Here is a 25,741-nt window from a genome sequence, read left to right as displayed (position 1 = left end):
CTGTTCCTTGGCGTGTCCATAAGACTGTGTGCCTCTATTAAAATGCAAATCCTAATTTGTCTTTAGGGATTAATTCATTTATTCATTTGATTAAAGGGAAACATATATGAATCCTCCGCTGAGAAATTTGAGTAGGTAGAGAACATGGGCATTCATGGGGTCAAGTGGAAATCGTGCAGAGGTGACTTTGCCCTCGTAGCTTTTCCTCTTACTTGGGAATCTTGAGCAAATCACTCCTCCAGGGACCTCAGTTTTCTCCTCTAGAAAGAGGGAATGATAGCCTCTACTTGGTGGGGATTAAGGGAGTAAATGCAGAGAAAACTGTTCTGTTGTTGTTCGTTTTCCACTCATCGGGTAGTGCAAATGTTAATTCCCTCTTGCATTCATGTTAGGCCCGCCGCTGCACACCCTCACACGAGAGCCACCCACGGTGACCCGCACGGCACAGAAGCTCAGTCAGCATCTGCTTGAGTGAATAAGCACAGCTGCATTACCAAATGCTTCCTGCATGCTCAGGACTGTACCAGGCATTTTGAGAAACTCCAAAGAAGTGCTGGTCCTTTTGTAGCCCTCACAGTGCTCACTATTGCATGGGAGGGGTGTGTCCAACTGGAAGTAGCAGGCAGGACCCGAGAGTATGAGATTTAGAGGAAGTTTCCCTGAGGAAGAAACCACACTGCTATCAGCTTCCTCAGCCAGCAGGGATGAAAGCCAGCATGCAGGGATGGAAAAGTCCTTTGCCCACTTTCAGAAGGTCCTGGACAAATTATAAAAATAACATTTACCGAGTTCATCCAGGCTCTGCATCAAATTCCTTGAATCCTGCTTAAACGGCTACAAGAATAGGAGTCACTGTTCTCACTTTACAGTTTGGGACCGTAAGGCTCAGGGAGCTGAGTGACTGACAAGTTTGGGGATTCGTACTTCTAAGAGGCAGAGGCAGAACCAGGATTCAGGCCACTGTGTTCATCACAGGAGCCCAGGTGCAGGACGAGGCAGCTCACGCCTGCTGCCATGGCTGACACAGGAAAACAAGTGAGGAGAGCTGTCTTTTGCGTCTTTTCTTACGTAGCGTGCTTTCAAGGAACACAAGGAAAGTGGGAACCCCCCTCTCCAGGACCCCAAATACTGCCCTACTGTTTCTGCCATGCTTCCTACATCTCTATCTAAGGGCAGTCGTTCTTTTGGGTTAAGTATTGCCCTCTCCAGAAAGTCACTTAAAAAGCGTACATGAAAATACGGGAGAAACATAGGAAATGTTTTCAGTTGCCAAACCTTGAGTGTAAAAAAAAAAAGATTTCCTAGATTTTGGATCCAATCCATGTCTGATTACTTCTGGGCTATGGGAGAGAAAATGAAGAAAAGCACAAACAGGACAATTGTAGATGGAAGAAGAAACTTTGCTCCATTTACAGGTTTGTCACAAACCATGTGCTGTACCCAGAAAACCTTGAGATGTCAGTAAGGGAATCGCAAGATGTGTGCATCCCTTGATGGCTCACCCGGAGAGCAGGGACCATTTATCTGTGTCTTCTGCATCCTTGTGTCCAGAGGAAGGGAGTAGAAATCCACCGGGTTCTCTGGACATAAGGGTAAGAAGTCTTTCCACAAGCACCCACAACGCAGTGTAGGAAGTGCTGGGACAGGGGAACCGAGGGGAGGGTGGGGAGATATTTCCATTGGGAGTGATTGCTGAGCTGTGACTGGAAGGTTAAGCTGGGAGTAGGAGAGGGGTGTGCAAGGAAGAGCATGTCAGAGAGAGAGACAGAGGCAGACAGAAGGAGACAGACAGGCAGATAGACATATAGACATCCAACAAAGGCCAATAAGAAATTCAGGGGAAGTCAAGAGAGATGGGCTATGAAAATGATGCGGGGATGTCCTTCAGATGCTTGAAATTTAGCCTTTATCCCGAGTTCGAGGGGGAGCTTCTCAGAGGTTCTGAGCAGGGGGTCAACAGATCAGACGTTCATTTGAGGATGAAGACTGACATCTATGAACACCTCCTGGGTGTCAAACCCTGGACGAGTGGGGTCGAAGCACATTTTGAAACTGAGAAGTTTTGCTTCTCGTCTCTCAGAATGAAGAGCTGCCTTCAGTGCGGGAGGCGAAGGATCTCCCCTGTGCCACTCTTCCTTCTACTTCTTTCTTTTCTTGCACCCGCTACTGGTATTGCATTGAAACAGCCCCACGTGGAAATCTTGCATGGACGAACAATTCTCTGATGCTGTTCAGATGATTATATTGGCAAAGGGCAAGGGGCCATCGTGGTCTCAGCACCCAGTGCTGAGGTCACTGCTGAAACGTGTCCCTTCACCGGCGTGTGCAGGTCTTCTCACGGGTGAAATGGGACAGCATCTGCCAGTGGAGGGAGAGGAGGGAGGCCAAGGGGATGTGCCGAAATGTCAGAGAAGATTCCAAGCAGTTTTCCCAAATACCCAAGGGATCTGCTTTCTTCTGGTGGTTTCTGAATAATTTTTCAAGAGCACATGTGTGAGTCATCTAAGGAGATGGAACAGAAAGTCCCATGGTCTGTTACAGTCTGTCCCATTGGTGTGGGGCACCCAGAAATCCCTCCAAGGCAGCAAAAGCCAGCTCCTGCATCAGAAAGGAGCCCCCTGCACTGGTGGCTGTAACTCCCTGAACTTGTCCTGGAAACGTGGGCTGGGGGGGACTCTAAATCTACCAGACTGTTCAGGACCCAGCAAAGGACTCTAACAGGCTCTCCTCCACCCCGTCGTTTTCTCTGCCTCCTTAACTCCTTCGCTCTTTCGATATTTATTCAAACTTATGAAATGTCAGATGCTATGATTGGCCCCCCAAAACTTTGAATGATGAGAGTTTTAGAGAAAAAAATGAGATGTAGGATCAGCTCAGCCTGGCTTCCAGTTCTGGGGTCACCAGCTCTGTCACTCTGGGCAAGCCGGTTCTCTGCTTCTGCCCGATCTCTTATCTATAAAGCAGGGGTGATAGCGTCCATACGGCAGATGCTTGTCAAGGATGAGACAGTTGATCCACAAATCTGGTTTTCCTTCTGATGGCAGCTGAAAACTTTTTAAAGAAATGCTTCTTTCTGCCCATGAAGCTTAACAACTGTGGGATCCAATTAGGAACAATTGAGTTTTTTGTTGTTATTTTTAAAGGAACACTCTTTGGGACACAGAAATCTAAGCAGAGAGAGAGACTTTGAAAGTCTCTTGGTCTTACTTCACTTAATTAAGATTTGGCTTTGATTAAATAACTTCCCTAAAGCCCTCCATCCCCTATCTGTTATGAAAGGGTTCTGATGTTTGGATTCAAAACCCACTATAATCTTCTTGTGAACCTACTATGTCCAAAGCATCCTTTTCAGCAGGGGATTGGGGTTGAGATGAATAATTCAACCGCTGCCCTCACGCCGTCTGTAGTGTCCACGGAGGAAAGGGAACACTGGAATAGGTACCTCTAAGAAGAAAAGAAGAACTTGGGCAAACTGCTGTGATACATGGACACGTGGAATAACCCTTAGAGGGACGTACACTGAGGGGGACGGGTGTGCGTGAATACAACGCCTGGCGTTTGCAGCAGACATGCATGGGTTACCAGGGAAGGTGCCACATGGAGCAGGGAAGGCTCTCACTTGCCAGTTGACTCTTGTCTTGCAGCCCAGGAACAAGCAAGGCTTTGTGGTTCGGGGCTGCTTCCACTGGCTCTTCACGGAGAGCAGACCCAGCTGGGCCAGTTTACTCCACAGCCCCTCTAGGAAGACCCCCTAGGCCTTCGTGTTCCCTGCTTCTCCAAGCCTGACCCACTCCCATCTCACTGTCTGTATCGTGCGCGTCATCTCTCCCTCCTGATCCATTCAGGACCAGACTCCTGCCTTCTATCCCTGCCATCTACTCAGGCTCCCTCAAGACCCTTCTCCATCCTCGTCTTTCATTTTCTTTTTTTTTTCAATTGTTGTTGTTGTTTTAAGCAGGGGCACCGGTGTTTAGCCAGCATGGCCTTTGCTGTGTAATTTAGTTTCGTGTCCTGTACCCAAGAAACATGTAAAATATGTAAACAGCGTTCGCTCTCAGAGACTGTAATGCGCGCAGGAAGCAGCCGCCGGTCGAGCTTGCTGAGCCCGCTGCCTCGGCGGTATTGGATTCTGTCCCCAAAACCACATGCTCATTTCTCTAATTCTGGAAGTAAACTTTCTCAAGCCAGGCCCAAAGGATGGGGTTCCAGGGGGAGTTGGATGTTGGTTGTGCGTAGGATTTTGCTTTTGGGGTGTGTGTGTGTATGTGTGTGTGTCTGTGTGTGTCTGTGTGTGTGTGTGTTCATTTGTTTGTGTTTGTTCTTCAAACCCCCTACCCCCCACTCTCCATCCCAACATCCTTACTTTTTAAATTAACCTGCATATGCTACGTATAGAACCAGACCAAGACCAGTAAAGGCTTTCTACCCTCTCCGCCACCCTAGGCACGGATTTCTTAAAACGCACCTAATTCTTCAGCCAGATCTAAGTGCCAGATGCTCCTGGATATACTAGTGCGTGTTCATTTTTCAGGGAGAGATGGACTCAGAGAGGGAAGTGAAAGGCACCCGTGCTGAGAGGTATGCTGCTTTGCCAGGGTGGTCCAACGAAGACTTCCCTGGGGCTCCTGCCCACCCCAGAACCCTTTACCCAAACTGGCCCTATGTGTGCAGCTGGCAGAAGGGGATGCTGGGCCGATGCCTGCATTTCTCTCCATCCTGGGAAAGAGCATGAGTTTGGGAGAGATCTGGTCTGCTGGCAGGATGCTGCTCTCAGGAATGTGGAGGCTGCTTGGGTGATGCCCAGGTCTGCAATGTAGCCTCCTGGGGCAAGGGGTCCAGGAAGAGAAAAGCAATGCAGAGCAATGTAAGGAAGGAGATAAACCGACATGCGTCAGGGACCTATGGTCAGGAGTTTATATTCCAGAGAAGGCAGAACTGTGTCAGTGTTGAGAGCCCAGGCTCCAGCTCAGCTGTCTGATAGGACTTTCAGTGACGATGGAAGTAGTCTATATTGGCACTGTAGCCTCTAGCCACCTTTTGTTTTGAGCCCTTGAAATGTGGCTCAGGAAAGTGAGGAACTGAATTTTTAATTAATTAATTTATTATTTTTTTTGCGGTACGCGGGCCTCTCACTGTTGTGGCCTCTCCCGCTGCGGAGCACAGGCTCCGGACGCGCAGGCTCAGTGGCCGTGGCTCACGGGCCCAGCTGCTCCGCGGCATGTGGGATCTGCCTGGACCGGGGCACGAACCCGTGTCCCCTGCATCGGCAGGCAGACTCTCAACCACTGCGCCATCAGGGAAGACCTGAATTTTTAATTTTAATTAGTTTAAAATTAAATAGCCACAGGGAGATACTGAGCTACCCTAATGGAGCAGGTCTAGAGTCTATCACATCCCAGTGCTGCCACCTATAGTGAGATCTAGGGCAAGTTACATGGTCTCTCGGCCTCAGTCTCCTCATCTGTAAAATAGGAAAATCAAGTGGCAATTGTGAGTATTCCAGAAAACTGTACGCATAAGACACTTGGAACATTGCTTGGCATATAATAACTGCTATCTACATGTATTCAATTCAGTTATTGCATTAAACATTTATAACCAATCTGTGTAGTAAGAACTGTGTTCCCATTTCACAGATAGGGAAGCAAAGCTCCACACAGGGTCCCCTTCTCCAAGTGGTGGAACAGGAGGAAAGCCAGTGCTTTCAGCCTCCACAGCCCATGCACTTTCCAGGATACACACCACTTTCCCCAAGAATTTTTTTAAAATGTGTGGTCACTGCTGTGTGTTCCAAGATGAAGAACAAGGCCTGGCACACAGTAGGCATGCGATAAATACTTACAACTAGGGCTTCCCTGGTGGCGCAGTGGTTGAGAGCCCGCCTGCCGATGCAGGGGACACGGGTTCGTACCCTGGGCCGGGAAGATCCCACATGCCGCGGAGTGGCTGGGCCCGTGAGCTATGGCCACTGAGCCTGCACGTCCGGAGCCTGTGCTCCACAACGGGATTGGCCACAATAGTGAGAGGCCTGCGTACCGCGAAAAAAAAAAAAAACCTTACAACCAAATCTGCACTTTGTTGTGTTAACAGCTTTGCACAGAAAGTAGGAAACAGCTACTGGAGGCCAGGCCCCAGGAAAAAGGCTCTACCCTTTTGCCTCTTATTACTCTGGTCTTAGAGATGTTCTCATGACTAGATTTCTATGGATATTGATGGAAACATAAAGGGCTGTCTGTCTGGCTTGAGCGTGTATGGTTTGCCTTCAGACAGGCCTCCCAGTGAGAGGCCCAGCCAAGGAAGGTGTGAAAGAGCAAGAGAAAGAAGGGAGGAAGGAGAGGTGGGGGAGAAGGGAAGAGGAATACAAAATTAAGGGAACTATACTCAATATTTTGTAATAGCCTATAAGGGAAAAGAATCTGAAAAAAATATATAGATATATGTACGTATAACTGAATCACTTTGCTGTACACCTGAAACTAACACAACATTGTATTAACATCAATTATACTTTTAAAAAAACCTATTACAAAGCTACAGTAATCAAAACAGCATGGTATTGGTATAAAGATAGACAAACAGATCAATGGAACAGAATAGAGAGTCCAGAAAATAGACCTCCTAACATAAAGAAAACTGATTTTGACAAATGGACAAAATATTTGAACAGACACTTCACCGAAGAAGATGCTCAATATCATTAGTCATGAGAGAAGTAAAAATTAAAACCACAGTGAGATATTGCTATACATCTATTAAAATGGCTAAAATTAAAACAGCTGACCATATCAAGTGTTGGTTAGGATATGGAGGAACTGGAACTCTCATATACTGCTGGTAGTAATTTACAAAGTACAATAACTTTGGAAAACAATTTGGCAGTGTAATCCAGCCATTGTATTCCTAGGTATTAAAAGAAAACATGTCCATACTAAGGGTCAAGATATATATATTTATGTATATGTATATGTATATTCATGATAGGCAAAAACTGAAAACAAACCAAATGTCCATCAGCTGGTGAATTGGATAAATAAACGATCGTATATACATATAATGGAATGTTGCTTGATAATAAAAATAATGAAGGGAGAGATGAAAAGGAATGACTAAACAATAATAAATGACAGTAATACCAATGACATAATAGTACTAACAATAGTTGATAATAATGATAGGAGCAGTGTGAATGGTCCAGCTCTCAAGGCGGTTACTCCATGTCAGGACCTCTACCCGGAGGTTCACACCGTTTTAGCACATTTATACCCACCAACCCCTCTACGAGGTAGTGGCTAACGTTCACTGGTTTACAGAGGACTAAATTGAGACTCACAAAGGTTAAGTAACTTACCCAAGTTTCTACAACTAGCCTAGGGGTGGGGCAAGGAAATCTAGAATTCGACCCCAAGACTGTCTTCCTCTAGAGCCAGGAGGGAAGAAGTAGGAAGGGACGAAGAAGGGAAATGTTCAGTGTGTTTCTGGCATGCAGGGCTGTGTGTAGACACTTGCATGTGCAAGAGCTCTTGCAATCCTGAAACAACCCTTCAAGGTAGGTACCATCATCTGATTTTGCAGTGGAGGAATTTAGGCTCCTTGAAGCGCCCAAGGTCATGATGTCAATAAATGGCAGAATCTGAGATTCCAGCCCACACCTTTCCAAGTCAATGTGTGTGACTTGCACTGCTCATGGAAAGTTCAGGAAAGTGGCAGGTGTAGGATTGTTGAGGAAATCACATTGTGGGTTCCCATGGACAGCGTCTCAGAACAGCTGCTCCAACACCCTGCCTTTTTTGCAGATGTGTGCTGCCTTGTCCAAGGGCACCACTAGGGGAAAGCATCACTGCAGATAGTCTCTGTTCCTCAGAGGAATCTGCTGGTGGGGTGGTGGACACTTACGTCAGCAGTATCTACTGGGCATTTGATGGGCAAAGCCCCCAGTTTGCATATCAGGGTCACTCTCCCTACCTCTGAAATCTGGAGAGGGAGACCAGAGAGAAATGCCACCCTTCTCCTTTAGAATGAGAGCTCTTATTTGAGCTGGAAGGTCAGCAGGACACCGATAAAAGCATAAGTGATCCCTATCCTTGCATGCGTCAGAACATTGCATCCTTTGGAGGCTCTTCCTAGGAGAAATCAAACTGAAGGCAGCCCTGGCAAGATGACTGCCCGCTCTTCAAAAAGCAAAGAGGAGAGGCAATCACTCAGTGGTTTCCAGGGTGATAGGAGGGGATCAGAAAACCCTGAGGTCTGCAGTAAAGGGCAGAACCCAAGGACAAGGCACCTTGGCATCAGGTGGGGTTCCCTGCAGGCAGTGTGACTCATACTTCATCTTGGTCACAGCTTGGAACACACAGCTATTGATTAGGAAAGCAGGAGGAGAGGAAGAAGGGGAAGAAGGAAGAAAAAACACAAAAACAACCTGGAAACTCCTAGCTTTATGAACTTGAGGAAGTCTTGTTCGTTTAACACACAGACGTTTTTAAGTGAAAAATCACTCCTTTGACCTTTCTTGAACAGGCCAGTGTGGTCAAGACTGCCATTAACCACTGCTCCACTATCCTTAGCCAAGGGTTTGGTGACCAGCACCAAGCTTGGATGTGGTCACCACTTCCCTGGTTAACCCATGGACATCTCAGGGCTCCCAGAGCAGGCGAAGAAGAGGGCTGGTGGTTTCTTTAAAACATCCTGCTTCCGTTGAGTAGCTCTGAGCTGAGTGTTGGAGATTTCCGTGCTTCAGTGCTTTGCTCCTGAGTTGGCGGTGTCTCCCAGTTCCACTCTAGAGCCAGTCAAGAGGGCATTTTGGAGTGAAGCTAACTGGATCTGTGTTCTCAGTCTTTGGTATCTAATTTTCTAAACAGGAAGTTTTGGGGTGCTGGAGTTAGAGCAGGCAGCATTGGTTGCTCCTATTCTAGAATTATGACATCCTGGTATTCTGGCCTAGAACCGGAAGTGTTTCCATGCTCAACGTCCTGTTTTAGAACTGACGATGCCTCTGGGCTCTGAAATACAAATCACGATGCTTCAGGATTCATATCTGAAGCTGGCAACGCCTCAGGATTTTCATCTTGTGCTGGCAGTATCTCTGGGTTTCGACCCAGGGTTGAGTGAACATTCTGGTTGAAGCTAACAGCATCCTCTTGATCTGATCCAGAGTCAACGCTGCTTTTATATCCTGTCCTAGAATTCGTGAAATGTTGTTAATTGCTTTCAGTACAGATTTTTTAAAAAAGAGATTTGGAAACACAGAAAGTTAGCAATGTGTTTTTTAAAATATAATGTGCTCAGAACTGTGTTTGCAGCAAGATTCTACATCTTGAACTTTATCCTTCATGCCTCTGTTATTGACATCATCTGGGAAACTGGGTTTGTCATGGCTCAGCTGTGGCCCAGTTTTTCTCCTTCTCTTGCCTTTTTTTCTCCAGCCCCTGCTCTTCAGAGCCCACTTGACATTAAGATTCTGCGTTTCAGGCCCGGCCCGTGGGCATGGACTGTCCCTCCTTTTCCATGCCCCTCTCAACCTGAATGGACCTCGAATACGGAACCCACCACGCTGTTGTGTGGGTATTTGCTGGGACAAGCCTTTACTCTCCATCACATCCCCTCAGGGGTCTGGGAGCTCTTTGGGAGAAGGGATTTTTATCTTTATTGCCTTTTTCCCCCCTCTGGGATCCATTTTCCTCATATAGACCATGGGAGATAAAGAACCTAACTCATAATAAGTGCTGTGTAATGTACATTGAATGAGTGCGTGAATGAATGAATGAGTTAATGAGAGAGAAATATAAGAAAAAGTTGAGCTTTGGCTGGAAGAAAATTTGTCTTCCACAAGAAAACTGAGATCTCTGGGAACCCCCAAACACCTATCCCTCACCCCTAAAGAATTTTAAGAAGATCCTGCAACCCACTCTCCTAACCCTGTCAGCATCTTACTGTCGGAGGAGACGCATGTGCCGTGAAGTCACCCACGGACCATCTGGCCGGGGATCCCGCGTCCCTCCTCTGCTGTGGGAGATTACGTAAGCTGGACGGCAGCCTCCAGATGTTAGCAGTTTCTGCTCATTTCTTTCCTCCCTTTTCAGCAACAATAATAATAATTAAAACAAACACAGGCCTCATCCCCTCCCCGCACCCCTGAAATTACAAACAGGTGGGCCCAGATGCCCTTCCCGTCCAAAGGCCTAGTCTCTTAAGTCCAGTCCCGAGCCTCGGCGAGGCCTGCCCTGCCCTGAGCTGGACAGCCAGGCCAGCTGCCCCGTGGCTAGGGCCCCAGGCCCCAGAGTGGGTACATGGCCGTGTCATGAGAAGGGCCCGCGCTGGACTTTCCCTCTCTCTGGCTCCCACCCCCAAAGCCTTGGCCTCCAACTTAAATGGATGTATTTTGGAGGACTAGGTGGCTTAAGAGATTAGTAATGAGATCCCAAGTCTTTCAGTGCTGGGTCAGGAGTTCAGAGGCGGGCCTGGGTGACTAGTGAATGGTGTAATTACGGGGAGATGGGAGCAGGCCTGCGGAGGGCCCGTGTGAAATGAGCCCGGCCAGGCCTTTAAAGGGACGAGTTGTCAGCAGCACAAAAGCCGACCGCCACATCCGACACTAATCGCTCTCCCCTGTTAGAGGATTTACTGGCTGGAGGAGTCCGAGCCCCCTGCCCAGCGCCTCCTCAGAACGGGTGTCTGGGTTCCGGTGACGAGCACGGCCCGATGCCCGGCTCTGCTGTCTGTGAGATCGGAGATGATGCTGACCCCATGGGGTGGAGTGGTGAGAACTCTGCGTTTCATACAAAGTCAGGGGCTGACCTGTCCTTATTTTAATTACGGCTACCACTGCCATGGTGGTGATTATTTCTTCCTCTCCCTTGGCTTCAGTTTTCCCACCGGTAAATGGGTAATAGGAATCGCCCTTTCACAAAGGACACGAGGATGGGATTGATGGAGGTGAAGGCAGCTGGGTGCTCACCATCGCCACTGTTACTGTTGCAGTTCTCAGCATCACCACTTACACTAGGTGGGCCTGTTTCCTCATCTGTATCGTAAGAGGTAGCCTTACAGTAACACAGGCAGGAATCAGACCCGGACTTCACGTTCCTGACAGGTGCGGCTTCGGGCTGCCATTTATGCCCTTTGGACCTCGGGCTCGTTACCTGTAGGGTACGTGAGGATGGCAGAAGGAGGAGAGGCCCTGTACTGGGAACATAGTTGCTGGTCATAGTTACTGGTTTAAGTGTGTTGGCAAAGAAACACACTTTGTCTTTGCCGTTTATCATGGAGGCTTTCTCAGGCCTCTTGCATAAATGTTTCCCTTAGAAGAGAGTTGGAACATCCAATTTCTGTCCCCTAGAAATCCTGAGCTTCTGTCTATAAAATTAAGCCATTGAGCGAGCAGTCCCCATCAGTCCTATGACTCTGAACCACTTCTTTTCTAAGAAGTTTCGTTTCTCCACCTGTAAAAATGTCAGCGTGCTGTGGAACAGTGGTCTCTTAAATGATTTCTTTGCTCCTTTCGCCTTGAGAACCTAGGCTTCGTTTCCATGACCATTTGATCAGGCCAGGAGTTTGAACCCCAAACCACAGGATTCCAGACATGTGGGGAGGTGCAGGCCAGGAGGGCATTAGACCCCTAAGGAGTGTGAAATGCCCGGTGTGTTAGGGGCAGCCCCTGGGAGCAATGAGGTACTAATCACCCCAGAGCCGAGCCCCAAGGCTGGAGGGCATCTCATGCCGGGTTATCTTATCTGGAAGTGTCTCCTGGGCGGAGGCCCTGAGGTCTGCTGCTATTTCCAGGTCACTGGGTGAGAGGAGGAGGTATCCCTACGTTCCATGCACCGGCCCTATGCACAGGAAATACCTCTTTGCTTGATTGTCTGTCCGTGCCAAATAAAAAATCCTGAAATTGAAAGAGGCGGTCCAGCCCTCCCCTTCCCTTCTATCTTTTTAAGGCAGGTATCAAAGGGGAAACTGCTCTAGGGGCCTAGGGAAAGTGATCATTATTTCTAATGGTCAGTAAAGAAAGCCTGGCTTTTCTTCCTTTCTTTCTCTCTCTCTGTCTCTCTTTCTCTCTCTCTCTCACTATTGAGTGTGTAAAAAGGAGGTTGGAGGAGGGGATTGAAAGTGTGTGTGTGCGCCCACGCACACACATGTGTTATATAATGTTAACCCTCGGTTGCCCTTAAAGTTTTTTTTTGTTGTCGTTGTCATATTCAGAGGGTCAGTTTGGAGTAAGGGGCATAGGAAGGAGGTCAGGATGGGCAGAGGGGTGGGGAGAAGAACCCAGGTGGGAGAGGACTACAGTACTCCCAGCTGGTGAGAGAGGCCGTGAGCCCGAGTTGGAGCGTTTGGGTGCCTGTGTCCGTGTCACCTTAATGGAGACCAGGTATGTGGAGCACATGTTAGAAGCCTGATATATAGTAAAGGATCGATAACATTTATTGTGGTTTTTGTTAGTTCGTTCAACTAAATCTTTGCTTAGCGCCTACTCCAGGCCTTCCTCGGCTCTTAGAGTTGAAGATATAACAAGTAAGACCTCATTCTTGCCCTCAGTGAGCTAACAGCCAAGTTCAAGGATTGCACATAGGGCAATCCTAACCCATCATGAGTGGCTTAACATTTTGTTAAGATGGTTTCAGAGGTCTACACTCAGGGGAACAGCAGGCACTGTTTAATGATATCTGTGCTGGGCAAGAGATGGGCGAACGGCAGCACTGATCCCATGTGTTTGCCTCAACCGGTCCGCTGGGCTCAGGGGCCATTGTACTTCCTTTAGCTATCACTAAGGAAGGCACTGTCCTCGAAGCTCATGCATGTAGACACATGGACAGACGAGAAACCACAATGCAGTGTGTTGCACAAAGGCTGTGACAGAGAGTTCTCGGAAAGTCTGGCCACAGGGTGGGAAGTGGACGGACTTTGAGTCAGACCACTTGACTTTGACCTCTCAGCCAGAGGGGAGTGACCAATGCCTTCCAAACCTCAGAGTCCTTATCTCTACAAGAGGGACAAAAAACGCCTATTCCTCAGGGTTATTATGAGGGCCAGAGGAGATAATACACAGGCAGCGCCAGTACTGGGAGGCTGTCCTTAAGGGTTGGTGCCCTTTCCCTCCCCCACAGGAGCTCTGAGGAGGGGGCAGTACGTTCTTGAAGGAGCTGCCAAGCCAGCTTTACAGAGGTGGCTTGAGTTCACCTGGACCCTTCTGTGTCCCGGTCTCCTGAGGCAGGCTTTCCCTCCTGCAGTTTTCATATCAAGGAACCCTGCCCACCTCTGCAACCTTGCAATTCTTGGGGAAATAACTTGGCATTGAACCTGTAAACCTGAGGTTAAAATGTGGCCTAAGTAGAAATATTCGGAAACACTGCCTGGGGACGGCGCGCGCGTGCGTGCGTGCGTGCGTGTGTGTGTGTGCGCGCGCGCGCGCACGCGTGTGCTCTCGTGCACGCGCGTCTATGCTAATGTGTATTGTTATTGTCAGCATGCACCCCACCCTCCCCACTCCCTATTCCTTTTCCTCTCTTTTTCTGTGAGGCCCATTCCCGGGTCCCTTTGAATTGAAAGAGGAAATTGGAGAGGATGGGCTAGAGGTTTGACAGGCACTTCCTCCCTCCTGTGATTGACAAAAGGGCATGTAAATCTGTAAAAGTGAAATTCAATAGAAACCTCAAGGCATCTCCCCTGTGTGGGAAAATACCAGAACTCCCACTCCCCCTCTTCTCTCTCCATCCTCCGCCTTTGTGTACATCGTGTGTGGGTGGAAGATAAACTGGGTTTAAAAAACCCCTTGAAAGCAAGACATCGTTAACTCCTCTAATTGAAAGCAGTCTTCTGCAAGGGAGGAGGTTTGGAGGTGGGTGCTGGCTGTAGTGGCTGGCGGTGCCTGGCCTGGCCGAAAGGGCCCACGTCCTGGGGCCGCAGACGCCTCTGCTGCTGTCAGCCGAGGCCCGTCCCAGAGGACCCTACAGCGTTCTTTCAAGCCAGTCTCTCTGTTCCCCACTGAGCTCTATCCCCCACCTGTCTATCAGATGTGATGGCAAGAATCAGATCCCTGAGGAGCTTCCCAGCTCAAACATCCAATGATGTCAAAACTTTGGGAGAAGAACTTCCAGCCCTTTTGCAGCATATGCACAAAAAGAAAAGAAAACAAAAAACAGGAAACACATTGCTGGAATGGCTGCAGTAAACTTTTAGGTTACTTCTCCAGTTCTCTTAGACAGAAAAGGCGGCTATGATATTAGTTGGCTTTTGGCCTCAGAGTATCAGAGACATGGGATCCATGAGTCAGCTCAGGCCCACAGGAGGGTCACACTTCACTGCAGAATCAAGACTCTCTTCAGCAGCTCTCGCTGGAAGAAGCTGGACATCAGAAGCTGGCAGAACGTCAGAACAGAAAAGCCCTTTGGGGATCCATCTTACTCTGTCCTTCTACAAGTGGGGAGAATGAGTGTCAGAGGAAGCCAGCCATTGAGTCAGCTCTAGGAGGCAGGTCCGGGAGCCTGGCGGTCTTGGGCTCTTTCAGCCGACAGCCCCACCCCAGGGCAGAGCTGTAAGGCTTTGCTTTTGTCTGCTGAAGAGGCTTCCCGGAGAAGCAACAAAAAAATTCCCAGGTCCATCCTCTGGAACAGCCCCGAGCAATGTGTAGGCAGACCCTTTTCAAGTTGCATCTACAGGTAAGAGTGGAGTTTGCACCTGGATTTGAATCCTGGTTCTACTAACTAGTTGTGTGACCTTAGGTGAACTACTGGGCTTCAATTTCCTTATCTATTAAACGAGTATAATATTTATACTATATTTATATAATATAAATATATTTGTAATACATTTATAATATATAGTTATAGTAAAATACGAGTATATTATACTTATAAGTATAAGCACATTATATTTATATTATGAATACAAGTATATTTTTATATTTATATTTCCTTATCTATTAAATGGGTATTATATAATAATATATTATATTTGTAATATATTTATATTATAAATATATTGCATTTATATTATAAATATAGGTATATTATATTTATATTATAAATATATTTATATTTCCTTATCTATTAAATGGGTATAATAACAGTACTATCTCACAGAGTTGAAGGTTGTGTGATCTCGTGCATATGGAGTCCTGGAAGCAGTGGCCAGCATAGAACAGCCAGTCGGTACGGTATACACTGCTATGGTTATTGTTGTTCACTGGGTACCTCTTGTGTCCTGTGTGCTGGGCAATCTGCTAGGATTTATTTGAGGATCAATAAAACATGGTTCTCACCTTGGAAGCCTTCAGGGTTTAAAGGGATAAGACTGCGCTCTAAACAACTGTAATCCAACTTGACAAGTGCTGTAACTGAGGTATATATAAAGAACTATATGGACACATCAGAGGGAGCGATTAATTCTGCCTGGGGGGTGAGCCAAGGCTTTCTGAGGAGGGCTGATATTTGAGACTGGCTTTGAAGTGTGTGCAGTATTTCACGGAATGGGCCGTCCACTGCAGTGGGGTGGAAATCTGGGCACGACGTCACAGTGGTGGAGTCCACGGCGTGTTGGGGGGAAGGGTCCTCCAGCGGGAAGCGAGCACCACGGTGTAGCTGCGTGGATGCCTGCCCGCTGCGTGAGGCAGGAGCGCAGCTGGCTGTGAACGTGAGGATGTGGCTGGAACCAGCTCCCGAAGGCCTTTGTAAGCCGTGTCTAGGAAATTTTCCATCCTGTGGTCCACGGACCGCCGTGGAGGGTGTGATAAGTAGCAAGGCGACGTGATGAGTTTTTCACTCTGGAAAGTTAATTATGGGGACCTTTGGAGCAGGGAGAGTGCAGTGTGTGGAGTGACTAGAGACAAAGAGAGTGATCATCGGTACCCTCTTCTCCATCAGCGGAAGCGGAGGTTTTAACCGAGACAACAGCAGCCGTGGTACCACGTGATTGAGGACACAGAACGTGGAATCGGAGGGATCAGAGTCCAGCATCAGTTCTCATACACAACTGGATATATGACCTTGAAAGAGTTAGTCAAAGCTTCTTTGCCTCATTTCCTCATCAGAAAAATGGGATAATTCCAACCTCACAGAGTAACTGAGAGGATTAAATGGTACTGTGACCTTGAGACCTTGGTGGATAGTATTACTGTGGGTGTCCTTAAGCGCCGGGTCAACCACTACACCTCATAGATGGGGAGACAGGTTGGGAGAGATGTCCAGCTAATAAGTGACAGCCAGAAACAGCCCAGGTCCCCTGAGTCTCTTGTTCGGTATTTGAAGTAAGCGCAGGTATCTCTGAAGATGACAGAGTCTAAGGGAGTGTGCTAAAGATGAGACCTTCCGCCTCAAGGTCAAGGGGAAAACGGGGTTGCTCGCTCCTTGGTTCCTGCAGGCTCTAAGATGGGGATGAAAGGCAGTGACCTTCTCAGCTTCCATCCAAGACGTAGGGCTGGGCTTCCTGCGGAAGAGAGCGACACGGGCACCAGAATTCCTGCCATGAATTCTTGGGGGAGAGGTAGAAATCTCACTGGAGATGGTTCTGCACAACAAAGGTAGGATATAGAGGGTGCAGAACATAGGTGAGGGCAGGGCATCAGTTCTGGGAACCAGAAAAATTTGTACTTTCATATTAATTTTGCCACTTACTTGCTGTCTTATATTGTGCAAGACACTTGCCCTCCCTTGACCACTGAAAAGGGAATGGTCTCAGCAGATGACCTATTTAAGTCCTTCTAAATCTAAAACTCTAAAATAAGGAAGCATGTAAGTGTTGCTGCTTAGAGAAAAGAGGAGGAGAAAGTGCAGCCAGACACATTCCCCTGGCTGTTGGGAAGAATCTGTCCAAAGGTAAACTGGGCTCTTCGTAAATGGAAGTGAGTTCTCTGTCCATGAAGTAATCAAGAAGATGCTGGGTAATTCCTCCTCCAACCCTGAAAAGACCTGAGTGAGGGTGCTTGCAAGCCCAACCACATCTGCTCTTTGCCTAGCAATATTATATGAATTTCTCTTTTTGCCCCTTCACTGGATCATTTATTTATTAATGTATTCAATAATTAAGTAAATATCAATATCTTAGTCATTCAAAACAATATTTGTTTTATTTCATTTTATTGCGATGAGAACACTTTAAAAGAAATCTACCCTCTTAAGTTTTTATGTGTACAATACAATATTATTGACTATAGGTACAATGTTGTACAGCAGATCTTTAAAATTTAATCATCTTGCTTAACTGAAACGTTTTGTTGATTTATACGTTGATTAGCAACTCCTTTTTTTCCTCTCCCCACAGCCCCTGGCAGCTACCATTCCACTGTTTGATTCAGTGGGTTTGACTATTTTAGATACCTCATGTAAGTGGAATCATGCAGTATTTGTCCTTTTGTGACTGCCTTGTTGCACTTAGCAGGATAACCTCAGGATTCATCTATGTAGTCATATATGGCAGGATTTCCTTCTTTTTAAAGGCTTAATAATATTCCATTGCATGCAAACACCAAATTTAGTTTATCCATTTATCTGTTGATGACATTTAGGTTGTTCCCACATCTTGGCTATTGTGACTAATGCTGCAATGAACATGGGAGTGGGCAGTGCAGAAAGATCAGTTTCAGCTAGAGGAGACCCCCTCCTTATCTTTCTAGAAGAACCTGAAGCCTAGAGGCTGCCAATATGTTTCTAGAGCCTCCGTGATGTATTCCACAAACCAGTGAGTGATGTATAGGGAAGGAGCAGATCTTGTTCATAGCAGCATGACAGAGAGGCTAAAAATGTTACTCTTATCACCCCCCTGACATCTCTGGGGCTGGGGGCGGCAAGGTATAGCCCTTGGCATCATGTGAAGGATTTGTGTGTCAGAGAATGGGAGGGAGAACAGAACGGCTCTGCCTGGGATTTGAGAGAGGTGCAGATTAGGAAGGGAGAAGGAGTGGGAGAGCTTGGAAAGGTCACTGAAGAAACTGGGCGAAGGTGATGGTGAGTGAGGAGGAACTTGGGGTGATGGTGTGAGAGCTTGAGTCCACGTGGGGTATGCGATGTAACTCTCCTCGTTCGCCCACAAAATGTTCAGTAAAGTCTACACTGCTCAGTAATATTTTATGGAATTGGATTTGCTTTTTTAGAAGGTGCAAAAAAGTGGGTGGATGAAAGCAGGGCATCCCCACAGAATCAGGTACCTGGGGATCACGCTTAGGTGTGTGACCATCCTTTTGGCCAAAGGCAAGGCTCTTTTCCTCTCAGAGAGAGCCTGGTGTGCCATAGGTCTTCCATAAATGGCTGCTGAATGAGCAAATTCATGCAAGGTCTGTAAAAGCTGGGGGCTTGTGAGTGTTTGCAGCCTCCCCGCACCTCCCCAGGAACACAGATGGTTTTAAGATCAGCTGGGGCTTTGGGCAAAGGTTCAGCTGGATTTGTTTGTTCCTCTCTGATCTACTTTGACTGTCCCTGGTCAGGATCGCAGCCAGCCTGAAACAAACACAAAACTAAATAGGAACCCAGGAGAATAAAATAACAGCAGCACGTTCCTCTGAAGTCCTGTCTGGTGCTGATGGAGCTGACAAGATAAGAGGAAACCAGGTTTAAGTAGCGAGAGGGCTTTGTTCAAGTCCGAGACTTCTGACTGTGACTGCTGTAGATGGAGAGATAAGCCCCCTGCCCTAGCACTGCAGAGATGTGCTCCACCACTCTCTGCTGGGGGACAGGCGGCTAAGAACACAAGGGGAAGGAATTCCAAAATGATACATGTCAAATTGCTGGCCTGGATTTCAAATGCCACAGATAGTTTATGCGAAGTCTCGCACTGTTGTAAAAATGTAACACAATCCACTGGCAGAGCCGCATGAGCTCAGTCTCAGTTGTTTTCGAGAAAAAATAAATAAACTTGAAAAACGTCTTCCAGCCCATTAAAGTGGCTTGTTTTACCCATAGTCTTCTCGGTATCAGGCTTCTAGAGATGTGAGTAACCGAAGCCGACACCTAATTCCTGGCCAGTGAGATGGCTGATCCTTGGCACTTCTACTCTCCTTAGGACGTTACCTGTGACGTTCAGGAAACTAATACTGTATTCCCAGGACCCACTGACACCTTGGGGAGGGGGGAGCGAAACTTTGGCGATGAACAAGTTTCAGTACTTTTCAATGTTTTTAAAGCAGTGAAGCTCCCATGAAATATTACAAGGCAGCTTGATATAGAAAACAGTTGAGTGAAGATGCTCTGGTTGAAACAGTGGAGCAGAAGCTAAGTACATCTTCTCACATCTGACCCTCAGACTAGGAATCCATAGGCAACCCCTTGAAAACCTATGACCCGATCCAACGTTCAGATGTGAAAGGTAAACCGAGGTCCACAGAGCGGAGGTAACTCGTCCACAGTCACACATCAGATTGTGAGGGAGTTTGAACCAGAGCCAAGTCTCTAATCCAGCTCACCATTGCAGAACTTCCCAGGTGACAAAAAACTTTTCTTCTTCTATTTGAGGTTTCAAGAATAAACTGAAGATGTTAACTTTAAGGGAAATGGGGTAAAGCATATATGGAACTCTTGGTATTACCTTTGCGAGTTTCCTGTAAATATAAAATTACTCCAAAACAGAAAGTTTATTTTAAAAAGAAGCATTGCATCTTGCAGTTGTGGATTACAGTGCAGCCATGTGTTTCAGCTTGACTTTGATAAGTGAACCTGATGTGTAACTTTCCCATGCTATTTTTAATTCTCCTACACTCATGTATATGAATCCCCGGGTATAGTCTTGCTTTGCGTGATTTTTATAAATAGCGTCATAATGCACTTACACCTTGTTCTTTTTTAGTCACTCAGTGTTATGCCTTTGCAATCTCCCCATGTTGAGATCTGTGAACTCACAAATAGGGCTTCCATTTGGCTTGGCCAGGGTCCCTACTGAACCAGGTGTTAAATATTGTTAGGATCATCGCTACATTTGAATCCCATTCAGTCCTCTTAATGTTCTTTTGCTTACAGAAACCTATCATGTGAATATATCATATTTTATTTATCCCTTCTTCAACAGGTGAACATATAAGCTCTCCCTAATCTTTTGCTACTATAGACATGGCTGCAATGGATATGGAATGCATAGTCTTGACCTTTGTATATATATATTTTTTTCCCTTCCTTCTTTTTGCGGTACGCGGGCCTCTCACTGTTGTGGCCTCTCCCGTTGTGGAGCACAGGCTCCGGACGTGCAGGCCCAGCGGCCATGGCTCACGGGTCCAGCCGCACCGTGGCATGTGGGATCCTCCCGGACCGGGGCACGAACCCGCGTCCCCTGCATCGGCAGCCGGACTCTCAACCACTGCACCACCAGGGAAGCCCTTCCCTTTCTTTTTGTTTGTTTTACATGTGTACGTTTGTTTTACATGATTGAGATTAGATTATCTCACTTTTTTTCATAGCTTATAAGACCTTAGAGTTCTTTAGGTTGGCCTTACTTTTTAGGTCCGTAGCCTGAGACCCGCAGGTGTGGAATGGAATGACAGGCCCAAATTCCTGGGGAAGATTGGACAGAGGAGCCTCATTAGAGGTCCGAGGAAAAGCTCTAATGTGGGATGACCTTCTGCAAAAAGTCTGACCAATCTCAAGAACATCTCGGCTATTCCTCTCCTTTTCCATCCTAGCTCTTTTCTAGTCTACAATTTATAGTAATGTATGCATACGTGATTACTTGATGAATGTCGGTACACACTGTCACTCTAAGCTCCGTAGCATCTGACCCGTCTGCCGTCTTGTCCCATAGTGCTCGGCAAATAGCAGTTACTCAATAAATGTTATTGGAATGAATGAATGAAATGGCATTTGGGTACACAGGATACTCCTCAGTTTGAACAATACTACTTGTCTATACATGCTTCATGTTTCTTTTAATACCATTTGCTATATCTGTCATTGAGAATGAACGTGTGTGTGTGTGTGCGCAAATCTATACAAATGGTAGAGCTGATTTTCTTTGGGGAAAGCAAATGCTCGCATTGTCATAGTCTTTGTTCTGTCATTAATGTAGCTCTGAGCACAATTTACGGATTTGCTCTAAAGTGGTCTGCTTGGTATTCAAGAGCCTGTGAGACCCAAGCCCCCCAGGCCTGCCTTTGATGCCACTTTCCCCAAGCTCTGTTATACCAGGCAGCTTGTCACTTGGGCTTCTGCTTTCCTCTGAGCCCTTGCTTCTATTCCCTGCATGTGCAATGCCGTTCCTTTCGTAGCTACCCTATTCTTCCAGACCCAACTCAAACGTCAACTCTTCCAGGACTCGTCCCCACGAGAATGTCTCTGACGTCTCTACCACCAAAACGTGTTATCTGTCCTTTCCTTAATAACATTGAAGATTTTCTCTTCTACGTTAGAATGTGGGCTCCTGGAATAGACTCTTGTCAGTTCATCCCTATTTCTTCCTGCAGTGTCAAGAACAAAATAGGTGGATAGTAAAGTTTTGTCACATTGAATTTAACTCAACCTCTGAGACCCTCTAAAACATTTGTTTCCCTTTATCTTTTTCCAGGTGTGTCGAACCAAGGTGATAGATCTCAGTGAAGGCATTTCCCAGCATGCCTGGTACCCTTGCACCATCAGCTACCCGTACTCCCAGCTGGCTCAGACCACTTTCTGGCTCCGGGTAAGTCAAAGCTTTGAGAGCCTTAGATTCTCCAGCAGTGGCCCCCAGGAGGCACTGCCTCCTGTGACCCTTTCTCAAGGTGGTTTTGTCTACCCACTGAGGGTGTTAATTGTAAGGACAGAGAAGAAAACACTCAGCAGCGGGATGCTTCCTGGAATGGAATCCCTTAGTTGCTCATGGGATGCCTTCAGTCAGTCTTATTTTGGCCAAGAGTTTAGATACCATTTATCTGCCTGGAAGACCGTCATTGTTCAAGGCCTTTTAAACTGCCTTCTCCTTGAAGTTTTCGCTGACCCCCACAGGGAGAAGGGACTGTCCCTTCCCTTCTGGTCCTCCACGCGTGGCCGTCTGTTGGATGGCTCTCGTCAAGTGCCGTGGTATTCCGAAGCTGTCTATGGGCCCATCTTCCTGACTGTGGATTGTGATTGTTTCAAGTTTTGATCTGTGTGTTACTGACCTACATTGAACTCCACCGTCCACAGAAATGCAAGAGCATATCTCTTATTTACCTTTGTCTCCTCGGCGCGTAGTACAGAGGTTAGTTAGCGTGGAGAAGTGATGAATAATAATAAGTACCATTTTGCGTGGTTTTAATGTATGCCAGACCCCTTATTATCAGTATCTTACTGGAGCCTCCCAGCCATCCTGTGATGTAGCTATTTACGTATCCATCACTTGGAGGTGAGGGAACTTGGGCCCAGAGCAGCACAGCCCCCGGTGGACATCACACAGCTTGGAAAGAGCAGAACCTACGTTAGAACAATCTCTGACCTCGGAGCCTGTGCTCTTCACGCTGAGGTTTCACTGCCCACCTGTTCCCACCACGGGACCGTGATAAGTAGTCTAGCTCCTGAAATGGAAGTCTCCTTCAAAGCCCCGCCCCATGGCTGCCTCCGCGCCGCACGCCTGGCTGCCTGAGTGAGTCTCCTGTGTCCTCTGCATTTCAGGCGTACTTTTCTCAGCCAATGGTGGCCGCGGCTGTCATTGTCCACCTGGTGACCGATGGGACCTATTATGGGGATCAAAAGCAGGAAACCATCAGCGTCCAGCTGCTTGACACCAAAGACCAGAGCCACGATCTAGGTGAGCGTTGCCCTCGGGCGCGGCGTGCTCTCGGGACCTGCTTCTGCACGCGCCTGCGCGTGGTTGTAAGCACCGGCTGGGGGTGAGCGCTTTCCTCCCCTTTCCTCTCTCTTGCTTCTCTATTTGCCATTCTGGTCGCCTTCAAATCAGGATGTGTTTGTGTATCCAGAGAAGCCCGAATCTGACAGGTGTGGGCATAAGGGGTTCACGTCAAAGTCCTCCTTTCAATAGCTCCTTTCTACCCAACGCCTTTACCCTCAGGCATCCCATGAGATCCTCAAAAGACCCTGGGAAGGAGACTGAGCAAAGGTTCTTTCCCATTACGTGTGTCATCACCCGAGACCCAAAAAGTGGCATCGAGAGGCCCGGGTCACGTGGGAGGAGCCAGCAGGAGAGCCGGGGAGCCAGGCTTTCAGAATCATCGCCTGCTGTGCTTCACCCTATAGCCGTGGTGTCCGTGATAGTAAACGAGCCATTACTTGAGATGTTGTGACCCGTGCAGAGCACAACACCCAGCGCTCAGGAAGTCCCATCGCCCCCTCCCACACTTCCCAGACACCCTGCCCCATCTACCTCTGGGCAGTCAGGCCAGGAGTTTGGAATTCCAAGCCAGTGCTGAGGTCCAGGCTTCAAAGCTGCCCGCACCATTCCACAGGGAGCTCACTTCAAAGACCCGCAGGAACCAAGCATGCGCGGGGTCACTTCGGGGTCAAGCAGGAGCCAAGGCAGGAGGAGGGGGTTTGTTTTGTTGTTATGTTTACTTATTTGGTTAGTTTTCAAGGCAAGGGGGACACGTTCATAAGGAAGAAGAAGAAAACCCTGCTGGATTTCTCTGGATTCCTGGGAAATGTCCCTAAGTGAGAAACAAACATTTTCATAGCGGTCCTGGCATCACAAAGGGCTCTGCAGAGAGACTTTCAGAGGAGTGGGGAAGAGTCAGGTTCCAGCGAAGGTCCTTAGACCCTGCTAGCTGATGCCTGGGGTGTCCGCATGTCCCTCCCCACTGGGTCTCCTGTCCCGTGTCCTCAGCTTCCTGGCACCCCTTGCAGAGGCTCTGCAGCTCTAAGACAGTAGACCACAGAAGGGGACCTGCAGGCCTCCCGGGACATGGCTAGGATCATCCCATTCTTTCGATGCAGGCGCTGAGTGAGTGTTAGGGCTTTGGTGGATTCACATAGTAAAGAAATGGCTAAGCCACAAATGGAGCTGATGTCCGTCAAACACCAGAGCCAGCTTCAGTTTTACCGAACTCCAACCCACCCCATCATTCCCTTCCCTCCCCTTCTGATGTACCTTTTCTCCCGTCCCTCTCCCTCCTCCCTTCCTTTTTTTCTTTTTTTTTTTTTTTTTTTTTGCGGTACGTGGGCCTCTCACTGTTGTGGCCTCTCCCGTTGCGGAGCACAGGCTCCGGACGTGCAGGCCCAGTGGCCATGGCTCACGGGCCCAGCCGCTCCGCGGCATGTGGGATCTTCCCGGACCGGGGCACGAACCCGGGTCCCCTGCATCGGCAGGCGGACTCTCAACCACTGCACCACCAGGGAAGCCCCCCACTTCCTTTTTGAAGCCCGGGGACTTCTAGAAAGAACTGAGAGCTTCTGAGTGAAGCAAGTTTGGACTTTCCTTGGACTTTATATGGCTTGCTTTTCTGTTTCCCTCTGGAAAGCCACCTCCTGGTCATGATTCTCTGTCTCCTCTTTGCAGAGTGGGTACAGAGGTCCTTACCTCACAAGAGCTGCTCCCAGATTCCTAGATTAAAAATGAGAGTAGGCTTTTTACGCTGGGAATGACTTATTTCTGTGAATTATTTCCATCATTTATATGACAGACCGGGAAGGCAGCCTGAAAACTAGCAACTCAGACCAGCAAGCCCTCATGCAATGTGGGAGGGAAGTGAGGGCCAGTGGTGCTTGGCCAAGGGGTGGCCATTTGGGGGAGGGGGAGGGGCTGTGAGCCCTAGGTGAAGCGAAAGCTTAGGGGGCAGTGAGGCAAGGGGATTGGAAAGATTTGGAACCAAGAGAAAAAGGCAGACAAAGAAACTTTCAATCAAACTCAAAATCCCCACTGGCCACCCAATGGTGCTTTTGTGCAGTGACATGAAAGGGTCTGGGGGCTTCGGGAAGGGCCCGTTGGGGAGGGCGTGACTGGCCGTGAGTAATGAGCCTGGCCCCTCGGCCCTCTGTTTCCCCTGACAGGCCTGCATGTTCTGAGCTGCAGGAACAATCCCCTGATTATCCCTGTGGTCCACGACCTCAGCCAGCCCTTCTACCACAGCCAGGCGGTACGTGTGAGCTTCAGTTCACCCTTGGTCGCCATCTCGGGGGTGGCCCTCCGTTCCTTCGACAACTTTGACCCCGTCACCCTGAGCAGCTGCCAGAGAGGGGAGACCTACAGCTCTGCCGAGCAGAGGTAAGGCACCCTGGGTCGGCTCGCCCTGGCCGTGTTGTAGCCAAGTGGAGAAGAAGGGGTTCTGGAGCCGGGCAGCCATATGTGTTGCAGTAAAAAGTCTGTGTGTTTCTCCCTGCCCTATCCTCTGGCCACTGGTCAACTCTGCCTCTGGGCTCGGGAGGCCCACACGTCTCTGAATTCCAGGGGTGCGGGAGGGCAGCAGGAACATGCTGTGGAAGGAAGACCTCCTTCACCTGGCTCGCAGTCCCAGAGCTGGCGGCGGCCTGCAGGATGACCCTGGGAACATCACTTTCCCTCTCTGGGCCTCAGCATCCCCATTGGAATGAAGAGAGCAGAGGTGGTTTAGCTCTCTTTCAGCTCTGAAATACTGGAATGTCCTGTTTCCTCAGTAGCACAGGCAAGAGTCATAACCCTCCTGAATTTAGGGGGATGCTGGGGGGCTACTATTTGCTTCATCCCACTGCACTGTATGTTGCAGGGTTGGGTAAACCTCTGTGTCTTCCCCACACCTGGCTCCTGAGACATTCTCCCGGTGGTCTCGGTGTCTGTCTTTTAACCGCATGACGTTGCTGCATCAGTACCTTTGATCTGGCATCTGTTAATGCACCTGGTTTGGAGCTAAGAGAGGATGCTGTTTCCTAGAAAGAGTATGAGCTTTAATGATACTCTT

The 25,741-nt window shown here is 48.1% G+C and overlaps 1 protein-coding gene across 2 annotated transcripts in view; it reads left to right on the top strand.

The window, feature by feature from the left end:
• PAPPA (pappalysin 1) overlaps nucleotides 1-25,741 on the top strand; it is a 254,987-nt gene that overhangs the window by 151,854 nt on the left and 77,392 nt on the right. For both annotated transcript variants that reach the window (XM_067743528.1, XM_067743530.1), the window contains 3 exons: nucleotides 21,469-21,582; nucleotides 22,530-22,665; nucleotides 24,858-25,071. In XM_067743528.1, coding sequence (XP_067599629.1) covers nucleotides 21,469-21,582; nucleotides 22,530-22,665; nucleotides 24,858-25,071 — 464 coding nt within the window. The remainder of the gene's footprint in view (nucleotides 1-21,468; nucleotides 21,583-22,529; nucleotides 22,666-24,857; nucleotides 25,072-25,741) is intronic.

Source organism: Pseudorca crassidens, chromosome 7 (genome assembly GCF_039906515.1).
Source record: "Pseudorca crassidens isolate mPseCra1 chromosome 7, mPseCra1.hap1, whole genome shotgun sequence".
Classification (NCBI taxonomy): Eukaryota; Metazoa; Chordata; class Mammalia; order Artiodactyla; family Delphinidae; genus Pseudorca; species Pseudorca crassidens.
Note: the sequence above shows the minus strand (reverse complement) of the source record. Positions and strands in the feature narration are given on the sequence as shown.